Below are 18,864 nucleotides of genomic sequence, written 5' to 3' on the forward strand. Positions count from 1 at the left end.
TGTTTGTGCCTGTGTGACAGCAACTCTCAACACCTGCAGTGCACGTACTCATTATGCAGGTGATGAATCTTTTTAGTGCTTGGATTTAGTTGATGCAGGAAGCCAAAACTATATTGTCACTGTGGAAAATGTCATCAGACTCTTAAGTATAAATTATGTGTAAATGTGTGGGATACAGCTACCAATAACTTACCAGCAAAAATGGGTTTATGTTTGAATTTATTTACTTTTTATGTTTAACATCTAAATTTTGACTCTGCATAATTCTGAATTTTTGTGGCTTACACCAGCAGTCCCTAACCTTTTTTATGCCACGGACCGGCCTTTAAGGTGTCGCGGACAAATACAACAAAATAAAACCAGTACCGGTACCAAAAAAGAAAAGATGTATTAAATACACACAGGAAAAGACCCAGGGAAACCACGTTAACAATAAAAAACACAAAAAAACCCTGAAAACCAACAATTTCACACCTGAGCCTCAACTCTCGCGGCCTGGTAACAAACGACACTGGGGGGTTGGGGACCGCTGGCTTACACCACTACTGAATCAAATGATTTACCAGGCAGATTATTAGGTACAGCTGTTCAACTGTTTGTTTGTTTTAAACACAAATCAGTCAGCAGTCAGGCAGCAACTCAGTGCATTTAGACATGCTTTATTGATAAGGATAACCTGTTGAAATTCAAACTTTAATCGGCGGTTGGTGTCAGACGAGCTGGTTTAAATATTTCAGAAACTTCCTGTCTAATGGGACTTTTCCACACAGTCACTTTCAGGGTTCACAGACAACGGTCTGAAAAATATTCAGTGAGCGGCAGTTTTCTGAGTGAAAATCAGAGGTCAGAGGAGACTGCATTGAGATTAAAGGAAGGCAACAGTAACTCAAATATCCACTTGTTACAACCAAGGTATGCAGAAGAGCATCTCTATATCTACAATGTGAATGAAGCAGATTGGCTACGGCACCAGAAGACCACACCAGGTCCTACACTTGTCACCTATGAACAGGAAATTGAAGCCGCCATCCTCATGGATTCACCAAAACGGACAATACAGGGTTGAATAAACTGATTGTCAGTTTCTGCTGGAATATTCAGATGGTCAGGTCAGAATCTGGCATAAACAACATGAAAGCGTGGATCCATTCTGACTTGTACCAACAGTTCAGGCTGCTGGTTTTGTAATAGTGTGTATGCTGTATATTCTTGGCACACTTGGGGCTTCTTAAAGCCAACTGAGCATTGTCCGTCCATGTGGCCAGTGTACCCTGATGGCTGCTTCCAGCAGGATAGCACACCATGTCACACAGCTCAAATCATCTCAAACTGGTTTCTTGAACATGGAAATGAGTACACAGTATACAAATGGTCTCCACGGTCACCACATCTCAATCCAAGAGAGCAGCTTCAGGAAATAATTATGTTCTGGAGCAACTGTGTGTTATTTTCAAGCAGAATTCAGATTTTTCTTAAAATATTTGACTATTCAATTTGTTAACTCAGTAGCAGTTTTAACTGTTCACCTTTACTTTTTTTATTCTGACATTTCCATTATTTATGAACCAATTTAAGAAAAATCTTCTATCAGAAATATAGATATACAGGTAACATGCAGACTGGATAATGAGCTCATCAGTTATTTGTTGTTGTTGTTGTTGTTGTTGTTTTTAATTTACAGCACTTCCTCTTCCTGCTTTCACAAATAAAGAAAAGTAGCTCCTCTCCTTATCTGTTTGCGAACAGTCAGCCATCCCCATCTCATCTGGAAGTCCTTTCCCAGATAGGCCCATTATCCTCAGAGCCGGGGCACCGGAGAATACTCACACTGTAACTTGTCCTGCTAATGGACTTCCTAAACTGAGCCAAGCCAGCTGGAGTAACAGAATCACAACAGCCCGACTGCTCAGCAACGCAGTAAGTCTCACACACTAACAGTGAAGTGTGCCAACTGCTTTCTACATCGGGGCCTTGGATGGATCCTGATGACTTCCTTGTCTGGGCAGGGAGACAGGATCCAGCTTGAGAACAGGGCCCAAACCAGCAGAATATGTTTGGCTGATAGAAGCATCACTGGAGCATATGGAGAGCTCCGACATCATAGCACGCAGGTCCCCAGCGACTTTGAAAACAGCAGTGTCTGTGAGGCTGAGAGAAGCACTGAATAATTCAGTAATCTCCGAACTGTAGCTCTGTCTTTTTTTAAAGTGTGTCTTCTGCATCCGGCAGCACTGTATTGTCCCGTTTGCCCCTAATAATCTACTGTAAAAGCGCTTATAACACCAGCACTGGGATGGTGTCATGTCTTGGAATGCTGCAGCAGTGTGCGAATGGAAAAGATGTTCCAGTTGGAAGCTGTGTGCCCAGTTTAAACCAGTTCACATCTGCTTTACTTTCTTTGCAGCTGGCACAGAGTAAATACCTCCTTGGTTTTTTTGGAGGACTTGAATGTGTAGATATGATGAGTGATTTTAGGACCATGGTGCACAGGCTTGTCTTAGATTTAAATATGTCAGTAACTTAATTGCTATTAAATTTTGTACAGGCGTTTTTGTCCCCCCCCATGGATAAACCCAGCATGTTTTGACGCTGGCTTTCGTGTTTTAACTACCATTTGGTAGATACATAATTTTTTTTCAGACAAGACCTTGTTAAACCAGGTGATTAAAAGGTCTTGTGATTCCCAGGTTTAAAAAGTTTTAAGCTTGTAATAAAATGCCACATCGGCTGTTGGAAGAATTAACATTTTCAGCCTCAAGCATCTACCATGCCTATTTCTTTGGTGAATCCCAAATGCACCCACCCTGCAGACAAAATACCGACACTTACATTTTGGTGGTTGTAGAAGTGCTCTGCTGGCTCAAAGCACCATGGACTGGCTGCTAAGCTACAGCAGGAGTTGAGTGGTGTACGATATGATTGTCAACTTTATCGTGTTTCAGATATGTGTATAGTTGGGGTGTGTGCCTTGTGGCAACACAGCTCACATAACCTTTAAGTAATACAGTCTAACAATGTCTGCACATCAGGTCAGTGTACTTTCCTGCTCACAAGTCTCCGTATCCTGGAGCTCCACCCGTCTGATGTGACTTGCATTAAAGTAACACAAATGATGCTTTGTTCCATCAGATGTCACTTTTTGGAAAGTAGCTGTATCTGCTCTCATCGAATGGCTGATTAAGAAAACTGTTGTAAGCATAGTTGGTACGGTAGCTCACAGAGGGACTCCATCATAAGGAAAGCAACTCTGAGTTGGGTACTTTAGGTTTTTGGGTTTGATTTGCTGGGATATATACAGTCCATCTTGAGGTCAGGCTACTACAGGCTTTAAGTCAGACTGCCAGGTTCCTCAAACTCAAAAATCAAAGGTTTTCTCTTCATCACTGAACTAAATTGACTTTAATTATCTTTTCCCATGCTGGATTCTTATTATAAATGTTGAGTAAATGCAACACTGTCCACTGAAGCTCTCCATGACTGCTGGACCCGAGACTAAAAAGAGAGAGCATGTTTCTCCCATACTGGCTTCTCTTCATTGGCTCCATGTTAAATCCAGTCTTTCTCCTTACAAATAAGATCTTGAATAATCAGGCACCATCTCATCTTGAAGACGTCATTTCACCCCAGTAGAGCACTTTGCTCTCAGGCTGCTACCTTACTTGTGGTTAACAGAATAGTTAAAAGTAGAGTGGTACCCATTCTGCTGGAGGCTTCTTCCTGTTAAATGGGAGGTTTACCATCCCACTTTTTCCAAGTACTTGCTCATAGAGGGCCGTTTGATTGTTGGGATTTTCTCTGTATTATTTCAGGGTCTTTACCTTACAGTATAAAGCACAGTGAGGTGACTGCTGTTGTGATTTGGTGCTATAGAAATCAAACTGAATGGAACTGAACTGAAAACTTAACAGTTGAACAAAACTGGACCACCTGAAAAGCCTTGATAAAAGAACCCTTTGGAAGATGGAGTTCTTTATAGCAGATGGACTTTTAATTAACTGCTCAGACTTGAGACTTGAAATTCATTGTTCTTCTTTTTAACTTTCAGTCGAGAACAAGCTTTCAATCTCAAACTTGGGGCTGTGCAATCAGCTTAGCACAAAGACTAAAGAGTGGAAAACAGCTAACCAAGCTATATTTGTGAGCAGTTTTTCTAAATATTAACCAACCAAATACAAAATCTTATTATCAGTGAGCTTTAGAGAAACTATAAGGTGGATTCTGCAAGCTAAAAGCTCCTTTCAGCTGCTCGCTTATTCACAAAGGGTCACCACACCACACCACCCTTCCTGACATAACTCATAAGGGTGTCTTCTCCATATCTCAAATCAGGGATCTTTTAATATCAGGCAAATGTGTAAACCAAGGTGTGATTTGTTAAACAATTAACCTTACCTTTGTCCTTGAATAGAGCTGGGCTTGTTCTTTCTCTGACGTTGCAGACTTTATGCCAAACTACGCTTCACACGCATGGCTCGAGCTTCATATACAAGAGAAGGGAAACTGTGACTTTCTCCCTTCTCAGCAATAAAACAAATTAGTTCATTTCTCAGCTGAGTCTTTCTGTAAAACTACTGTCACTGAGACATGCATAATCCTGGAACCATTACCTTGTAAAGCCAGAAATTGTTGTCATTTAATTATTAGGTGTGTGCTCAGAGGTCTCAGAAGTTTCTGTGGATGTTTGAAGACTTTGCTGAATGCACAGTTAAGTCTGCAATCTTTCAGTTTTAGATACCCCTCTTAAGCCTAAAAGGAGTGCTTCTTATACTACCCATCTATTTTTTTTTAATTGCTTAACATTTCCATGGTTGTAAGGGTGCTGGAGCTATCCCAGCTGTCATAGGGTGAGAGGTAAGGTGCACCCTAGACAGTTTGCCAGTCACTTTACTCTCACTATAGACACTTTAGAGTCACAGAGTAACCTAACATATATGTCTTTGGACTTGGAGAGGAAACCAGAGAACCGAGAGACGACAATATCCACACAAGATGCTCCACCAGGCCATCAGGAGCAAACCAGTCACCCTCTTGGTCTGAGGTGAAAATGCTAAACGAGACCTGCCACCCTGAGTTTTATTTAAAAGATGCATTTTACGTAGCCCGATGTAAAAATACTCCAGTTATACAGAGCAGACTCTGTAAAGTCCCCTCGACAGATGCTCGCATAAATTCCTGCTTTGTCTTTGTGTTCTGACACTTTGTATTTGCATAATATATACACAAGCACAGACACATGCACGCAAGACTAAACTTGTATTTCTTAGAGCTCGATGATCACCGGATACAGCCGAGAGGCAGTTGAGTGGGCTGAGTTCCCACTATTATTATAGAGGAATTCCATAGAGGTTTGTTTTCTTTTTTTTGTGGGGTGGGGGTGGGAGTGGGGGGTGTCTCCACTGCACTGGCAAAGTTGTGTGAAATGCCGACAGTGATTCTCACCGGAACTAAACGTGCTGGTGACAGTCTGTGGCTGTGTTTGCAATAAACACACACAAACAAAAAAAAACACAGCAAAATGTGATGCAAAATATGTTTTGTGTAACACCCATCATGCAATACTCTGTTAAACCCCCTCAAGGACAAAGAGGTCAGAGGTCACAATAGGTATGGAAACCTTCCAGCTAGTAGAGATTTTAGGACACAGCAGAGTCCTTGCAGGCGCTCATCCACTCCTGGGAAGTGTTACCACATTGAACAGCTTGTTTATTTAATTTGCTGATGACTTAATAATAATAAATGTGTACTTACTGTTTATTACTCTCCAGTCATTTTTTGTGAAAATGAATAACTGCAATTATGGCAATAACTTTGCAGTAATTTTTCAACGTTGCTATTTTTCGGCTTGATCCGTCGTGACTCATTAGAGGTCAACTTTTTGGACCTGCTCCTCACCCAGTACATTTCACTTCGTTTTTTTCCACAGCTGTTGTGGGAATGTGGAGCTTTGTCTTTCCACACATCTCAGGAGAGACAATATTGACTTTAGCAGTAAGTTTACTCTGCTGTCAGCCCCCCATGCAACCAGGCTTCCCTCTCTGCACCTTTAAAAGGCCTGTTAAGAGCTGGATTGCCAGGTCCCGTGTAAGAAGAAAATGCCATGAGACGTTAGAGTGTGTGGTGTTCCCAGCTAAGCTGGCAGTACCAACACCTCACCATGGCTGCTGTGTGTGTTTATCTTCTTTTATCCTCTCCTTGTCTCAATGTGTAGAGACCTTTCCCTCCCTGCTTTGGGGTGTCACTGTCTTTCCCAAAGATAACTGTGACAGCAAAGCCGCGAGAGGCGCAGCCCTGTCCGTACGAATGAAGACAAATATCTCCCAGCCTTGAGCCAGATGTGGCTCTGACCCCTGTGACCTTCCCTTTCTATATACTCATGCTGGATGCAGGGCAGAGCTCGCTGCCTGATGGGTCTCTTGGTGAAGGGATGGAAGAGAGAGAATAGACGGCTTGCATGTATGTTAAGATTAACCTCCAAGCACCAAGCTTCAGGTTTTACAAAGTGCATTTATATTGTAGTGATCCCTTGTGACTAACTAAGAAAATAAGGGGCCTATGATGGCTACTGGTTGAGGCTGCTGCCAGTCTTTTTGTCTTTTACTCTCTCAATAAATATTGAAAAATCAATGCACAGGTTGAATCAATGCTTTTTTTTTGTTTCTGAGTTTATGCTGTAACTGGCTTCATAGTGTAGTGGTTTGCATGTTTGCCTGACAACCAAAAGATCCCCAGGGTGATCCTGGGAGAGACACAAATCCCTTTGGGGTTGCATCAGGAAGGGCATCCGGCGTGAAAACCAGACATGCGGAGCTGCCCACTGTGGTGACCCCTTGTGAATAAGGGAGCAGCCAAAAGTAGCTTCATGGGATTACTCAGTGACCTGCTGTTATTTTGTTATGATATGTCAACTTTGATTTGACCTTGCGTGCTTTCTCTTCAATAACAACCAGGTTTGGGTTGCCAGGTTGTAAATCCCTTTGTTTAGCATTTATCCTTTCTGTTTAACGATTGTGCATTTGTATATGATGATCTATTGATAAATACTTAATAATTTGATTCAGCCTCACAGGAAAGAAGTTCTGGGTTTGATTCCACCTCCCGACTGAGGCCTTTCTGTTTGGTGTTTGCAAGCTCTCCCTGTGGCTGCACTGGTATTCTGGCATCCACCCACAGTCCAAAGATACCTTATGTTAATTGGCCATTAGTGCAACCAACTGTCTGTTTTCCTCATGGAATGACCATACACCATAGTGGTAAAGGGAGTTCTTTTTTTTTTTTTTTTTACAAGCTCTCACCCACGCTTATAACTGATGCAAAAAGCATGTAATTAGCTTTTTAGAAATTTAAAGCCACAGGAGTTATAAACTCATTAGAAAGTGGTTCTATTAAACACCGGAAATAACAGAGAAAAGTAAGCCTGTTGGCATTTCTGAGCGTGTTTCATCACAAAATAATTACTTGAATGCATCAGCAATGAAAAACATAACAGTGCACAGCTGCAGACGGGTTTGTGTTCCATTTATTGATTTCATCTTGCTCCTCGTTGCCTTCCCTCCGCTGTTGCTGGATCACGTTTCTTTATTTTCTTCTGTCAAGGAAAACTCGGCATTCCTGATTCCTGATGTTGTAGTGGTGGGCCTAGCTTTGTGAGGACGTCACACACATAGCATTTTCTGTTAGGTGGGGCTGGATGAGCTCATATTGTGGGCTGTTTTTTTTTCTGTTTCTTGTAGCAGAGAGGGAATAAGATGAGAAATTTCAGCCTCCTCAGCTCTGTTATGCCTCTGGGGTGTTATTGCGCTGCTCTGATTTCTTTGCTGGTGTCTGGGGCCGTTTAAAGGTTGTTATGGATTTTGGAGAAGGGTCCTCTCAGGCTAATGCATTCTGACTTTTTCTTACGCCTCTGATTTATTCGCACACAGATTAAGTCATAGTTGCAAAGGTCATCTGTGCAAATCAAGAGTTAAATATTCATGCTGCTACAAAGTCTTCCTTTGTCTTCGTGATCGGTTCAGCTGCATTGCTTAATTTACTCGGCGAGAGCTGGAGGCTCCAGATTTAGAAGCATTATTTAAAATGCATAGGTAGACTAATGAGCCTACCTGTGCAATGAGGAAAAATGTTGCAGCAGGTTTTATTTAGATTCAGGATGAAGCAGATGTTGTACTGAAGAAATTAAAAGGGTCAATATATTTAAGTGAACAGATTTTTTCTCATTATGTTTAGCTGGTTCAGTTCTGGTTTTATTTGGCCAGCATTTCATTTCAGTTTTGATTCATATCTCAGTGCATAAGAAACTAATCCAATTACATTTGCAAATTAAGAAATAATAGAATCACTGTTTCTGGAATAGAAGAAGATGAAGTTTTTTTTCATGCTTTGCACACCACAGATTAAACTACACTGACCTCCATTATAAATTGCAGGGACAAAACCTAATTATCTGCATGGTTGGACACCATGCTTGATCAATGAGTTGCCATTTTTCATGAGTGTTGGACCCATAAAAGACAGTGCAATCACACATAGAGACATCTAAATAGAGATATGTGTAAGATTGGACTCAAAATGTTCCTTTTTGAGAAAGGTTAAACCAGGATTAATGACCCTGAACAATCAGTTAATTATGATGTCATAGGTTCAGGCTGCTGCAGGATGTCATATGACACACTGAGCACTTTTCAGTCGCTGTGTTTATATAGCAGCATGCCTCCTGTTAAAAGAGATTTTTTTCCTTCCCGTCGTCGCAAAGTGTTGGCTCACAGTGGATTGTTTAAGTGCAGGGATTTTCCTCAAATACAGTAGGGTCTTTATAGTATAAAGTACCTTCAGGCGACTGTTGTTGGGAATTGGCCCTGTATAAATAAACCTGGATTGAACTGAAGTGATGCGAAGTGACGGGAAGACAGAGATGTGGAAAAAAGACAAAAACACAACTGCAGCTTCTCCTACAGCTCTCCCAGCTTTGTTCTAAGCAATGCCCACCAGATGGTCATTTGCATGTGCTTCTCATGTGCTGAAAAACAGCAAGTAAAAGGGACCAGATGAAAACCCTCTACTTAATTATTGCTCAACCCCACTTTGTTTTAATAAGAGTTTTGTTTTATCCTGAAAATGTCTGAATGGGAGATTTTAAAAGAGCACTGATTGGCCAAAGTCTCCTGTCATAAAAGCCTGAAAGCCCACTGAGGTGAAGCAGCCCAGTTCTCTCTCAGACTGCTGAATTATAATAAGCTGAAAGGTTATTATCGATTTTCCTCTTAAAACCCAACTTACCCCAGCTTTAATAATCGGTTTATTGATTGGTAGATGAATTAAGTAATGCAAATGAATTGCTCATTTGTAGTTTTATAAAGGGAAACTTGCTGTTTTTCTTCGCTTTATAACACTATAAACAGAATAAGAAAAAGACATCCGAACATGTCTGTAAATGTGATGAGCATTTTTTTTCCTATTAATTATTTTTTGTATTGTAATAAAGACTCATAAACACATTTAGTTACAGCCCAACATTCTGTATTTCACCTCAGATTTTCTTCTTCGGGATGCTGAACCTCCAAAAATGCCTCATTTTACTTGAACGAATCAACCTTAAAGGCTAAAAGTAAAATATTTGCCTCTAAAAACTACCCTCGGAAACTCGAAGTACAACGAGATAGCTCCTCAAATATGTTCCAAATGCCGTTCTAAAGCATTGGGTGGAGGTCGACTTAGCTACCCTACACCCTTAATGCTTTGGCTATTATACAAACAAGGGGAGCTGCTTTTGGGTTTAAAGGGGAAGAGGTAATGTTCTTTGTAGGTAAAACCAACCAGCGGTGCTTCAGTAACGCGCAAAGGGAGTAAAAACTAAAAGATCACCGCGAATTAAAGCTTGAAAGAGCCAGAAGTGGAGATCTCTCATCTCAGTCTTTCCTTTGTTTCCCCCAATGATCTGCACCCAAGCTTGCGTGTCAGCTGTTCGTCGTAGATTGGACGCGCTCTCCTCATCACAGCCAGCGGATGGATAACGCGTGAGCGTGCGTGAGCGCGCGAGTGTTTGAGAGTGGGGAGATGATATGACTCGGCGCTAGGACCGTGGCTCTGTCAGTGCGCAAATCCCAGCAGAGAGGCATCGCTCCGGCAGAAGCGGCTGTACGCGCAGAGACAGAGAGGCTGTCTGTCTGCGCTGCGGTTCGACCCATCACCGGCGTGGGAGGCTGCACCTTCCACGGCGCACGGACCTGAACCTGCCAGGCTGCGGAGCCCTCCGTATGGGCTCACCATGCGAAGGATACGGGCCAACGCCATCGCGATTCTGACCGTTGCATGGATCTTAGGGACGTTTTATTACCTGTGGCAGGACAACAAGCCCCAGTCGTCGCCGTCGTCATCGGCTTCGCAGGCTCGCGGCAGGGGCCACGGGCAGAAGGTGATCCCTGGTCGACTGGAGATTCACCGGGATGACAGGACCATCCCGCTGATAGTGAGTGAGCGCGGCTGTGAGGGATAAAGACGAAAGGGGGGGATGAGAGCGGCGCTGTTGCTGGAGGCGCCGAGCTGCAGGAGAGTGTGTGCTGCATGTTGATGTGCATGTGTGTGCGCGAACCTTGGGATGATGATGATGGAGGTGGAGGTGGTGCTGCACAGCTGTAAGTGTCACAGTTGGACTGGACGTGTAGGCTGCAGGCTTGAGCGCCGACTTCAACCTCGTCAGGTGCACGCAACCTGCAGAGCAATCTACAGCCTGCCGTGCAGCCCTATTTTGTTTTTGTTTCCCCGCCTTTCTGAGCTGCACACCCGACGCCAGGGAGCCTCAAGTACCCGTAAGAGGCTTTCCGTAAGTCTCGTGCGTCGTGCGCAAACGCCTAGTAAACCATATTATGCTCCGACCTTTCCCGCACTGCACATGTGAGGTGAAAAACACGGAATTCCAGGTCGGGCATTCTGTCATTAAAGGGCCTGTTTCAGTCAGGTCATGTCTGTATTCGCCTGTTGTTGCCTTAGCGAACGAGGAAAAATACCGAGACTGTAGGTGTGGTGGTCGTCAGGCTTGACTTTTAGTAGCCTCCAGGTTGCAACACAGCCTACAGACACGGTCTGAACAGTATAGAGCTGGAGCTGGCTACATGCCAGCTCAGATTAGAATATCCAGTCTAGTCGGGCTGCAGGCTTTCTGTTGCATTTAGTGTGAAGAGACACAAGACCTGTAGCTTGTGCTTTTAGAGCAGTGCAGAAAAATAATCTGGTATCCTGGGATAACTGACAGGTCATTGACTCAATATAAATGACTAAGAGCTCCTTTTAATCTTGTTAGAAGGTGGAAAGGTTTTTGCTTAAACGATAGGAGATTACGTGTAAAATATAAAGTAAAAGTGAATCTTAATAGAATATTTTTTGGGCAAAGGCATAAACAAGCACTTTTCCTCAGATATTTATGCCACTACCACCCAATAAGCAAATATAAAAACCACTTAAGTGTGTGTATCCAGTTCAGTTTTAAGGAGACAGGGACTGTTGTGGAAATACTGCACACTCGAGCCTCTTTCACAATTTACTAGACCAATAAAATTGCCTCAGATGTGGCTGAGGTTGTGTGCCAACATATCAAAGCGTTTCACTCCAGCAGCAGCCAAATCATTAAAGTGTTGTTCGCAGGATTTATTAATTCAGGGGCAAATACCAAGCAGTGGGGTTGTTGTGGCATCTGTGCAGGCAGGCCCTCCGCAGCAGAAGAGAGGAAGCTGTGGTTTGCATTAGTGTGTGAGCACTGGCCAAGAGTACGGTGATGATTGGAGGATGCACGCAAACAAATATGGAATCAGTTTAAAAAACCCTCGGTATGACTGCAGTCAGAGGAGAGAGCGAGGTGTACAGTACCATGTCCCCGTCATAGTTTACAAGCTGATGCCATAAACTGCAAACTGCTGCTGAACCATAAAGAGACATCACTTCTAATCAGATTGTTCTTTGGTCTGTATGCTTTAGTTTTGAAAGCGAAGCCTTTACTGTTTGTAATCTTTGATTTGCTCAGCGGGGTCGTTCACCTTTATCACCAAACTGAGATTTTCTAGCTGTAGTTTGTCCTGGTAATCTGACCTGAAGCTCACAGGCTGCCAGCTTGGCACAGCAGGGTCCCATGGTTCAACAAGAGCAGGCTGGTACAGAGGAAGGCTTTCTTTCTTTCTGTCTTTCTTACAGACTTTCCAATTGTTTATTTTTCCCTTCCTTTCTTTTCACTTTGTCTTTCCCTTTATTGCCCACTCTCTCCTCTCATTCTTTATTCTTTCCTTATATCCTTTGTATCTTCATTTTATCTTCTTCATTAGTCATCTATTCTTTTCCCACCATCTATCTATTTATTCCCTCTTTAACAGTTTCTTTCTTTCCGTCCTTCTTTCTTGTCATTCTCTCCTCCTTCCGTCCTCTTAGGCTTCGCTTTTTTTCCACTTATGTTCATTAAATGCTTTTGAATCACTAATACATCATCTTTGAAAGCTGTTTGCACTGTCTCCACTTTTTTCCTCCATATTTCTCCCATTGAGCCTCCAGTTTCCCAGCATTGCTTTTGTTTTGCTACAGTTACCAAGTGCGTGAGCATTTTTCATCGTCTAATTTGATTTTAGCGTTCACAGTAATTGACAGCCTCCCTGACCTGCACAGCTCCCCTCATATCATGTCATCGCAGAGCCACATCAGCCAATTACTTTGTCATTTTCCTTGCAACACATGTCCCTCCTACTATATTTTTCATATGTGTGGTGATGTCTTCAGATTTTTTTTTCGGTTACTAACATTTTTAATGTATGATTTGACAATAAGAAGTTGTCAGTGCCTGGAACCGGCTCAGACTGCTGGTCTGGGTGCCCAGACGTTTTTTTTTTTTTTGTCAAACATTATTTCTGACATACACTTCATGAAAGAAATGTGCTGTTAACAGTCTTGTCTGAGCTAGGATTAACTACATATTCCATTACAGTGATGCATACATAACTTGAAGACTTTGTGAGAGTACAAAGCTCAACTAATGCTTTGTAGTTTGGCAACTTCCACTACCCAAACACAAAAGCTTTTAAAATCCGGATAAACATTGCAAAAATAAGCAGCATTCCAAGTAAATGTTTAAAAAAACCCTCTCTTTTTCTTATTTAGCAAGAGTTTTAACTCCAAAACCCATCTAATCTGCAAAGTGTGTGTGGTTTGTTTAAATTTGATTGCCTGTAGCATAAACCCTGTTCGATCCTGGTATGCCCAAAAAAATGCATAACATATTTTTTTCCCCAACTGACTTAAACCCAAATAAGTGACTAAAGCAGAAAGAGCTCTATAATTATATTTATATTGAAGTGAAGACATGGCAAAGCCGTGTTTTTAATTGTGATGCTACATCTGCTACAGTCAGCTGTAAGAGTATTGCAAACAGTGGTGTTTGAGCTGCCTACCTACACCTACCTACATTGGGATATCATTTCTAAATTTACCCATCCATCTTTCTCTGAAAAGAAAGTTTGTATATCAATACACATTCACTACATGGATGAAAGTGTTGGGCTAATGGACAGGTTATTTACATTCACCTCTTAATCTTTGAACTCAGGTGTGTTCATTGCCACAGCCACAGGTGTATAAATTTAAGCCTTTACAAACATTTGTGAAAGATTGGGTCGTTCTAAAGAGCTGACTGAGTCTGAGTGTGGTGCTGTCATACAAAACCACTGTTATAATAAGTCAGACTGTGAAATTTCTTTCTCCTAGAGATTCCAAGATCAACTGTAAGTGGTATTATTACGCAAAGGAGGCAGACCATGTAAAGTTGCAGAGCAGTGTCACTGAGAACTGAGGTGCATAGTGTGGAAAACGTGCCAATGCAGAGCTCAGTAACTGCAGAGCTCCAAATGTCCTCTGGCATTAACATCAGCACAAAAACAGTGTGCTTGGAGCTTCGTCACATGGTTTTCCTCTAGGCCTAATATGTAGGTGGCTCATTGCTGTTGTTCATAGAGTGTTTATGGACACATCTGTCTCGCTCGACCTGAAACTACCTTCCCTTGGCATTGTGTCTTTTCATTTTAAATGAATCCCTGTTAGCTGTGGGTCTCCAAACGTATACCAAATATGCAAGTCTGTTTTTTTTAAATGACCAAAAATACTCTTTAGAGGAAAGAACCAGTTTTGCTGATGATGGAAACTAATTAAGATAGCTGCTTGACAGTTTAATAATAATTTATGTAGCACTTTTTAAAAAGTGCTTCACATATGGGATGAAATAAAATATATTCAAATTAGTATACACACCTACATAGATGTTCTGTGGACTCATCTGTTACCACAGCCACAGCAGGGCTGCATCTCCGGGCAATCAGGCAGATTGCACTTGTATGTGACTTGTTGAGTCTTTTAACTCAGCCTGAAAGAGCGGACATGTGTTCATCTTCCAGACTAAGCTCATGTTTAATTCAGTGGACCGAGCCTCAAAGCGCCTTCTGTTATTTATGTCTTAATATCCTCTCTGTACCATTTTTTGTAGCTTTTAATATTTAGTCATGATGATATTTACAGATAACCAAGGATTTTGGAAAGAGATCAGAACAACGCAAGACTAAAAGAAATGCCTAAATATCACGTTATGGTAGAAAAACTTAAGATAATAATGAATTTCACATGTAACATATATTTACTAAACTATCCCACTTGTTTTGCAGATTTTCTAGTCCATGGCCTGACTCTGTCATCTCAGCACTCTTGGCTCCAGCCCGAAAAGATAAATTAATAGCAGTGATAAATATAGGCCCGTAGTCCCGATTGTGTCCCCTGCGAGATGATTTAGAGACTGCTAATGGACAGCTTGTTTACATTCACAAATGATAACAGTTTGGGCTTCACGAGCCTGCATTACATGGAGTACCTTAGCTCTAAAAAGCCAGAACTGTTTAAAATGATTGTAAATTTACCAGAATCTGCTGAATGAGCATAATTATCACACCTCTATATTTTCATCTAAATGAATCTGGTATACTTTATTAACCTTGATTAAATTATATGAAAAACACATATAATTTCAGTTTAAATGTCATTCACTTGGGTATTTTATTGGATTTATGTTTGGTTTTTGTAATCCTGGAAAAATTGATTTCAATTTGCTCAACATCAATCAAATACGTCACTAAAATAAATAATAGCTAAATAAATTCTCATGTACTTTTCTCTGTGTAACAAGCATCAGGTTACAGGGCTAGAAAATGTTACAATAACAGCCAAAGAATTTAACATTTAATTTTTCTGTAATTGGCTGCTGTTAAAATGCGACAATCTGAAATCTGGTTTGCCAATCGATCGAGCCAAACAGATTAGATTTGTTGAAGCCGTTACTGTCTCAAAGCTAAAGCTGCCGGGTTTTGTTTGGTGTTTTCCTCAAATACTCCTGCCATCCGCAAAAGGCTTCTGAAATTAGGATTAGGATTAATCCTGTTTTGCATACAGACGAGTAATTTTATTAGAAATCTATCTATATCTAATTAGCAAGTAGATGTAAAGAAGATAGAAAATTATATGGTCTTATTAGTGAAATGTACTGGATGCACAGAGTGAGGTCAAACAGCTTGGTTATCACTTTAATAATCAATTGATTGAACTGGATTTGATTAAATTATGTATTCAGCTCATGTTTACAGCTTTCAATTTGGTTCTAAGTATATACAAGAGAATGAGACTTATGTATTTCATGTATAATTAACCAGTCATGGAGTCAGTTTAATGAAGAATCTTTTAATCTTGTTGACTTTTGTTTTTCTTCTGTAGAAAAAACATTATAACTCAGCAATTTTATGAAAGATAAAAACATGACTGTTATATAAAATGTACCGAGTAAGATGATAGATTAGAATTTACACCTATTCTTTACCTTGTTTAACTCAGTATAACTATATTTTATATATTATGTAAGCTGTAATGTCTAAACTTTGCAAATTCAGGCTGCATTTTGCTTTTATTTCAATAACATAAACCCGTATTTTGTGCTGATCTATCAGAAATATGCTGCCACCAGTATGTGCATTAGTCAAAATAAATTAGTGTAGTTTTTAAAAAAAATCCCAAGAAGTCTAAAGAGCTTAAGTTCATGAGCTAATGTATGTACTAGCTGCTAGGTGGCCCAGTTTAATCCCACATGCACTGATTCCTCCACCAGGCATTGAGTGACATTAGCACTGATTCTGAATAATGTCAGCGTTACTATTTTCACCTGCTGGATGTAAGTTGTTTAGTTTGTTTCATGTTGCTGATGTAAAATTTGTCAGAGAGCCTTTGCTTAAGGCTGCTGCTCCTCGAATTCCCACCGTTAACCACCTAATAAAACCAAAACAATGAGCTAAAAGGCGGTAAACTGAAGAGTCAGATTTTGAGCTTCATCATCACCTGGTCCACTGTTGAAAAATATAAATTACAGCCTTAAAACTAGAAGTCTCGCTGCTATAGTTAGTGTGCCCTTCAGCTGGCTTTCTCTCTAGCTGTGCAGCGCAGATATATTTGAGCATGAATCCTTGAGGCTTGCGGGGTCATACTGCTCCTCTGGGGTGACTGAAAATGAGGTCAGTCTCACCTGAACCTCTTCAGGAGCTTTCTCTAAATCCCCCTACTTACACCGACCTTTAATAAAGCGGCGCAGTACAAAACCGCTGCCTTTCTGTCTCTGTCCATTTTGCCGTTGCATCTCTAATGAGGGTTGCTCTCATCTCCCTTTATGTATTCATCAGCTGTTTTAACCTCCCACTCACCCAGGCTGCCAGAGAGTGTTAAAGCTCCTTGCGGGGAAAATCCACTAATTACTGAGGATTTATAGACTATGTATTCCGATTTGATGAGTGCCCATCCCGTTTTGCCCTGTTAGCACTGACACGATGACCTGAATAAGAAAATAGCATTTACATTTTAATCATTTGGCTCGTACTTTTCTTCACATTGGATTAAAAGTTAAAGCAATTTATTTATTTTTTGGCTTATTTAGCAGGGACGCTGCGCATTAATAATTATGGCAGGAAATATGCCAGAGATTGCCAAGAGGGTTTTTTTGGGAATGTCCCTGAACAGATATTACAAAGTCACACTTAAAAAAACAAGAATGTGAACGTTTAGTTAGCAGAGTGTAAGGGCATACAAATATCAGATGAGGTGTTTTTAATCTTCAGAGATGTCAGAGTATTTTTTTCTCTTATCCTGAGAAAGATACTAGATCCCAAATTATTCCCAAAGGCAGACAGGTGTCTTATAGAGTTGTAAAGCACAGCTTGTTAAGACAGGCAGTTCCCTTTGTGTGTCACAGGAATTATAGGTGCTGGTTGTTGATAAAAGTTAAGGCACTGAGTGAGTGGAGTGTTGACAGTCAAAACCACCTGTGTATGCCTGAGTGACAGCAAGATAGTTTTGTGTGTGTATATAATTTAAATCCCACTCGTGCACACTTTTGAGTATCAGCCATTCACAATAATCCTTGTTTTTCTTAGTATTTGAATCCAGCTTTTATCATTTTGTGCAGGTGACCCAGCCCCCTCGGGCCGAGCAGCAGGGCCAGCTGCTGGGCAGCTTCGATGAGAAGGCTTACTTAGCGGCAAAGCAGCTGAAACTGGGCGACGACCCGTACAAGGACCACGCCTTCAACCTGCAGGAGAGCGACCGGCTGGGCGGAGAGCGAGCCATACGAGACACTCGACACTACAGGTGAGCGGGGTTAGTCCAGGTACTGTCTGCCTGCTCTGATCTGTACAAGTGGATCAGGGACTAATCTTGTACGAGCTGAACACTTGGAGGTGGTCAAAGATCTGTCTAATGAGCTGATTTGATGTTGGGAGTTTGTCGTCAGACTTGCAGCGTTTAGCGTAAACTGCTGTGACTTAAACCTTTTTTTGGCAAAAAAAGAAAAGAAAGAAAGATCAGATTTAATGTTTTGTAGACGTTGGACCTTGTGTTGAAACTTTTTGCCTTCTGCTGTGTTAAAGATCAAAAGATCAAGAATGAATCTTCCAACACATTTTCTTTGCTTAGTTTTGAGGCCTTGGGTTTTAGTGCACTCAGTAACTTAGAATATTTAGAATTTTGTTTAAAAGTGGAGTGGTTACTACAAGCACTGCTACAAAAGCAGGTCATACAGGTTTGCATTTTAACTCGCTGCACCAAAGAACCTTTTTCTCAGCTTGCATAATGTCTCCTCCAGTCTTTGTTTGCAGCTTCATGTTTAAAGATACAATTTGAGTTGAAGTAAAACAAACCTTTAGTTTTTCTCATTTTGCCTCTTTTGAGTTTTGTTTTTTATCCAGATTGCTCTAAAATCCACTTATCCGTGATTGTTGGGCTTCTTCTATAACTGGAAAATGCAGCTAAATGGCTGCCAACTGAAAATTAATTTTTTATTTAACCTTTATTTATGCAGAGCAGGTTGCTCCTTTTTAAAGCCGCATTCTGTTCACTGTTACACTGAGGCATAAAATTACAGGAAATAACACAAGTGAGTCATAAACAGAAGAGGACAATAGAGAATAAACAAAGTGCGAGCTCGGCTGAAAACAGGTTAAAGGTTATTATACATGCATATATATATAATTATATAATATATATAATTATACAAGTGGTTCTCCTGTTAAATTACAGTAAACTAGTGAAAGCTAGTTTCACTGGATGAAACTGCTGTTTAGAGTGTAGGTGGAGAAAATATAACCTTACTGTGCTCTAAACAGTATGAGCTGTACAGTATAATACTGCCAGCTGTTTATTTACCAACAACCAGCTTATTAGTTAAAATATTTTTTCAGTATTCTAGATATATATCTTTAAAAATGCACTTCTTATGCTGAACAGGTTCTTGGTTTGCATGTGAGCAGACAGTCTTTACCCACCTAT

At 40.9% G+C, this 18,864-nt stretch overlaps 1 protein-coding gene across 1 annotated transcript in view; it reads left to right on the top strand.

Annotated features, from left to right (window-relative positions):
• Positions 1–10,029: 10,029 nt before the first annotated feature.
• galnt16 (UDP-N-acetyl-alpha-D-galactosamine:polypeptide N-acetylgalactosaminyltransferase 16) overlaps positions 10,030–18,864 on the top strand; it is a 37,466-nt gene continuing 28,631 nt past the window's right edge. Inside the window, exons 1-2 of the mRNA XM_005477406.4 lie at positions 10,030–10,462; positions 17,507–17,688. Of these exons, the coding sequence (XP_005477463.1) occupies positions 10,262–10,462; positions 17,507–17,688 (383 nt within the window). The 5' untranslated portion in view covers positions 10,030–10,261. The remainder of the gene's footprint in view (positions 10,463–17,506; positions 17,689–18,864) is intronic.

This window comes from Oreochromis niloticus, linkage group LG19 (assembly GCF_001858045.2).
Source record: "Oreochromis niloticus isolate F11D_XX linkage group LG19, O_niloticus_UMD_NMBU, whole genome shotgun sequence".
In the NCBI taxonomy this organism is placed as follows: Eukaryota; Metazoa; Chordata; class Actinopteri; order Cichliformes; family Cichlidae; genus Oreochromis; species Oreochromis niloticus.